Genomic DNA, 5,099 nt, shown 5'->3' with positions numbered 1-5,099 from the left:
CCCTTTGGAGGCATATCAGTCATTGCTGTTGGAGACTTCGATCAGCTACCCCCAGTGCGACAGTCGAAACCTCTCTGTGTGCACGACCCGTCCGAGATCGACCTGTGGCGGGAGCATTTTCAGATGATCACTCTGACTGAGATTATGCGTCAGAAAGATGATGTTGTCTTTGCTGAGATGCTGAACAGAATCCGTGTGAAAGGAAAGTTGGATGTGCTTTGCGAAACAGATAGAAATTTGTTGTCACAGGCCATAACTGAACCAGCCCTTTGTCCGACTGATGTATTGCACATTTTTGCAACTAATAAAGAAGTGGATGCACACAACTCTGCAACACTGGCTCTGCTCCATACTCATGTCATTGACATCCATGCAGATGATTATAGAAAGGATCCTAGAACTGGCAGAATGGCACTTCAAGACAGACCATTGAAAGGAGGTAAAAACGAATTACCAGACACACTGAAAGTTGCAGAAGGAGCTCGTGTCATGCTCACCAGAAACATTGACATACAAAATGGTTTGGTTAATGGAGCTTTTGGAATACTACTTAGAGTAGTTCACTCTGAAAACGACCAACACATCATCAAGCTTGGACTTAAAATGGATAATGAGACATCTGGAAAGAATAACCGCACACCAGCAGACGACATGGTGTACATTGAGAGAGCAGAGGAGAATCTAAAGCAGAAAGGAGTGGTACGAAGACAGTTCCCAGTGAAGCTGGCCTTTGCATGTACAATACATAAGGTACAGGGTATGACAACCACATCAGCTGTTGTCTCTCTTAAGAGCATTTTTGAGCCCGGCATGGCCTACGTAGCTGTCAGTAGAGTGACGTCTCTCAGTGGACTGTATCTTCTTGATATGGAGGAGAAAAAAATATTCACCAACCCAGAAATCACTGCAGCACTTGAGAACATGAGACAAGCCAACCTTGATGACATGATGCCTCTTCTACACGTGAGACAAACACTGAGCAGGTCAGACGTTTTCACCATTGTTCATCATAATACAGACGGACTGCCAGCTCACATTAATGACATCAAGAGTCACCATGAATTGTGTCTAGCAGATGTTTTGTGCCTAACAGAAACACACCTGCGGGGCTCTTTTGTCGCAGAGAGTCTCCACTTGGAAAATTACAATTTGTTCAAACGCAACAGACACCTGTCCTACACAAACTTTCCCCAGATGGCAAACAGAAGTGGTGGTGGAGTTGCTGTTTATGTGAAAAGTGACATTCAAGTGCATGAAAAACAGTACATCCATAATGTAACTGACCTTGAATTTCTGGCTTTAAAGGTTGAAGCACCAGTCAGTGCGCTGATTGCAGTTGTATACAGACCTCCAGACTACACTTTGAGGCCATTCCTGAAAAACCTGGTAAGCCTATTAGACTCATTAGAGATCATGGACTGTCATCCCATCATAGTGTGTGGTGATTTTAATGAGAATGTTTTATCCAGTGCAAACAAACCAATCCTGGAGCTGTTTGAGTCTAGGGGATACGCACAGGTCATCACTGCCCCTACCACAGAGAAGAACACACTGCTTGACCTTATTTTCATTTCTCAGCCAGAGCGACGTCTCCATTCTGGAGTCATGAAGACCTACTATAGTTACCATGACCCTGTATACTGTGTATTGTCCTGTGACGATTCATGATCTAGATCTTTGAAGTAATTTTTATATTTCTGAATGACTTAAGAAAGTAGAGCGATATTTAAAAGTTGACTTAAGAAAAAACGCCCTGCATTGCAGTATAATGTTTGAATCTTTTACATAAAATACAATTACATGAATTAAGTAATGATATCAGTAAAATATGACACTTTTATTTATTACAGAAAATCTACAAATCACCTACAGTAATCTATGAATGTCAGAAAAATCAAATATACCAGTTTAAAACGAACAGTGCAGGCATATCCTCTCTGCAGCCAGGCTTCAAAATCCTGCCAGGCTGCCCCAGTCTCACTGTGGCTGGGAGGGAGGGAGGGAGGGTGGACCAGAGGATTGCCCACACAACACATAAATGTTCAACAGATTCTTCATTGTTTCTGAGAGAACAACACAGACTAAAGGTTGCTTTTTTTTAAAAAAAGAAAAAAGAAAAAGAAAAACCTAATTACAGCAATAATGACAGTTAAGCCACTTTATCTATTTTGAAATAATATTTACAAAAATGTTATTGATTTCAGTTTGTTATAATCTTTAAACTTTTTCAAAAGTATATGATTATATTTTTGGACAAATCTTTCGATGAAACATTTTTCTGAGCTTTTATCATGTTTCAGCCGGTGCATTTATCAGGGTGGGTCTGGGTCTGGGCTGATAACTGCACATTTCTGGATTTCTGGCCAGAAATGTTTCAGCAGTGTTACATATGTACTACATATGTTACACTTGCTTTTTGTTACCAGCTGATACCCTACATTTGTATAGACATTGGATGGTGTGAGGCTGGGGAGTTGAGTGGAGTGGGTAGGTGGGAGTTGAATGGGGGGGTGCGGTGGGAGGTTGTTAGGTTTCTTTTTTTTCTTTTTTCTTTTCAAGAGAGACACAGTCCTCCTGTGTCTTCTCCAAGCTTCACATGTAAAATCCAACAGTGTGAAGCACATAGCAGCCAGAAACTGTAATGCCACAAATCAGAGAGGCTTCATCATCACCATCTTCATCGCCGTACGATCAGAGCGTGAGACTTCACATCTGGAGCACAGGAGACATTCTGTGATAAGTCCTCCTTCTAGCTTGTCCCACAAGCAGTCGGTGAGATTTACTCACAACAAAAAGGGTTAATGACATTATTGTCATGAAAACATGTATTAATTCTTTGTAAAGTGTTTAAATTGTGTTTTCACTTGACCTTAGGAGTGTTAGAGTGTATTTTAATGTCTGTACTCAGGTGTTTCCCTCTGTTATCCATCCCCTTCAGAGCTGAGACACTCAGGACTGAACAGACTGCACAGTTTCTGTGACAGAGCCTCCAAAACACCTTCTTTGAAACCACACATGATAGAAGGGCTTTATATTTGCAGCAGCACTACTACAGGTATTCAGTTTATTACAGGATGTGTTTGTTTCTTAGGACCAGCTCTGAGTGCACACTACCTAACATATACACCTTTCTGTTCATTACAAACCAACTACTCTGGACCATATGGCCAGTTGGCAGGAATGTTGCTGCAGGAAAACATCCCTGGAGATCACCATCATTGTCAGACTGACTGTGCCTCCTCTGTGCAGTGTCAAGATCCTCCCTAAATGAGTGTGTAAGTTCATTATTTTATTCCCTTTGACAAGACAAGTATCACTGATATTTACATTTTCAACTACATATGTTCCTGTTTTCTGCTCTTTTTTTAAAGTCCTCAGCCATCCTGCTTCTGTGCTGCTTGCCACACATCAAACACTGGCCGGATGACAGGGAGGATCCACTCTGAAGTCACTGGACATGATGAGGATCATATGGGACTTTATAGTTTCACAGAAACGTTGTGCTCTTTGATTACAGGTTTTAAATGGACATAATGACTGCCTCTCTCTGATCAACAGGCTAAAGGATTGTTTTCATTGTTAGTGCTCTGTACAGTGTATGCTTATTTAATATTTCATCACAGAGCAAACCTTTATTTATTTAACATATTCTTATTTTGTTTTAATGTTGAATTAACTGTGGGGATTGTTTTAAGTGGGCACTCGGGATGTCATATGACCAGAAATGTGGTAACTGGAATTCTACAGTATGTAAAAAAAAATCTGCTAAGAACAAAACACAGACAAAAAAACCCCAAGAGAACTCAAATTCATTCCATGTAATCCAATCTAAAACATTTTAAACTGCTGAACAGCAACACAAACAGTGTTAAAAACCAGTGTTAACAGAATGATTATGATGAGTTTGTACCAAAGTTTCAGGTCACATGGCACACCTAGTGTGTAACGTGGGGTATCAGCTGGTAAGTATAGGTTTTTTCATATTTGTGTCCTTAGAGTTCAGATAGATAAAGCCTTGTGTATAATAATTAGTCATAAACACAACTCAAAGTCAGGGACTAACTAAATTTGGGACTTTGTGTCTGAGCCCACAGACACAAAGGTTAAAACACAGTGTTAAAAAGCATTTAGTGGCATGGCTGAACAATGCTGTAAATTAATGATACTTATTAATCCATGTTCACAAAAAGGACTAATGTGTTCATTTGATTATTTGTATGTGTTAAACTGTGTCACCACCTTAGGCTTTCATTTGAGTTTACTCAAAAATATCTATACAGTTGTCTTTTACCACTGTGTGGACACTGTTTACATTAAAACATAAAAAAGAATGAGTAATAAAAAGATGTGTAGACAGATCAGTGGATTAAGTAGACCGATAGAAACAGCTGTTCAGCCATGTTCTAAGAAACCAACACAAGACAACACAGGTTCAGGATTGTGGTTTTAAAAGTTGAATTTTCATGTATTTCATATGTTGCTTATTATTTTCATTTAGTTATTTAATTTAGATATTTTTATTTATTCTACTGTGAAGTGTATAACAAAAAAAAGCTACTTTAATTTCAATTTTATTTGTTTATTATTTTGTAATTTGTTTGAGAATGGAGTCTGTGTCAAAAACTAAAGTTGAACAGACACATGACAGAATCAGATTATTAAAACCTTAAAACATTGCAAATGTCTCTTTTTAAAATAATTGTTATTCTATTTTGAAAAAAAAAAACATTTGTTGAACTATTTTAAGGCCTTTTCAGAAAGAAGCTGTACAATATGACTTAAGATTTTTGTGTTATTTTCTATGACATTTTCTATGACATTACATACATCAGTATGTAATGCCATTAAACATGATATACACATGTGTATATGTCTGAAAAACATTATGCTGTATATTAAAGCTTGTATTTTCTCCAGAATGTTTGTTCATCTGTTCAGCTCAATTCAACAAATTTGTTTTTACATTTTTTTTTATTATTTTTTTTATGAATTAGAGATTTATAATACATAATTCCACTCTTTAAGTGATTAGAGGAATATGAACTTTTGTTATTCATTCAGAGGTTTTCTGACTCTAAATTTCCTTTTGTCATTACTGA

General features: G+C 37.9%; 1 protein-coding gene and 1 long non-coding RNA gene across 2 annotated transcripts; both read left to right on the top strand.

The window, feature by feature from the left end:
• Positions 1-436: 436 nt before the first annotated feature.
• LOC112848182 (uncharacterized) lies at positions 437-1,581 on the top strand. The gene is made up of 2 exons (XM_025911381.1): positions 437-1,386; positions 1,470-1,581. The coding sequence occupies exons 1-2, from the start codon at positions 490-492 to the stop codon at positions 1,497-1,499; spliced, it is 927 nt and encodes a 308-aa protein (XP_025767166.1). The 5' UTR covers positions 437-489; the 3' UTR covers positions 1,500-1,581.
• Positions 1,582-2,918: 1,337 nt separating this feature from the next.
• LOC109204109 (uncharacterized) lies at positions 2,919-4,498 on the top strand. The gene is made up of 3 exons (XR_002063667.2): positions 2,919-3,055; positions 3,172-3,275; positions 3,372-4,498. It is a non-coding gene; the product is annotated as an uncharacterized LOC109204109 (long non-coding RNA).
• Positions 4,499-5,099: the final 601 nt, after the last annotated feature.

The sequence above is a fragment of the Oreochromis niloticus genome, linkage group LG11, assembly GCF_001858045.2.
Source record: "Oreochromis niloticus isolate F11D_XX linkage group LG11, O_niloticus_UMD_NMBU, whole genome shotgun sequence".
Taxonomy (NCBI): domain Eukaryota; kingdom Metazoa; phylum Chordata; class Actinopteri; order Cichliformes; family Cichlidae; genus Oreochromis; species Oreochromis niloticus.
This window is presented reverse-complemented; position numbering and strand designations above follow the sequence as displayed.

Excerpts from the sequence above, each read along its gene's own strand:
- LOC112848182 (XM_025911381.1), top strand. The coding sequence starts at position 490 with ATGCTCACCAGAAACATTGACATACAAAATGGTTTGGTTAATGGAGCT. Across the intron at positions 1,387-1,469 it reads GGCCATTCCTGAAAAACCTG|TGCAAACAAACCAATCCTGG; the intron begins GTAAGCCTATTA and ends TGTTTTATCCAG.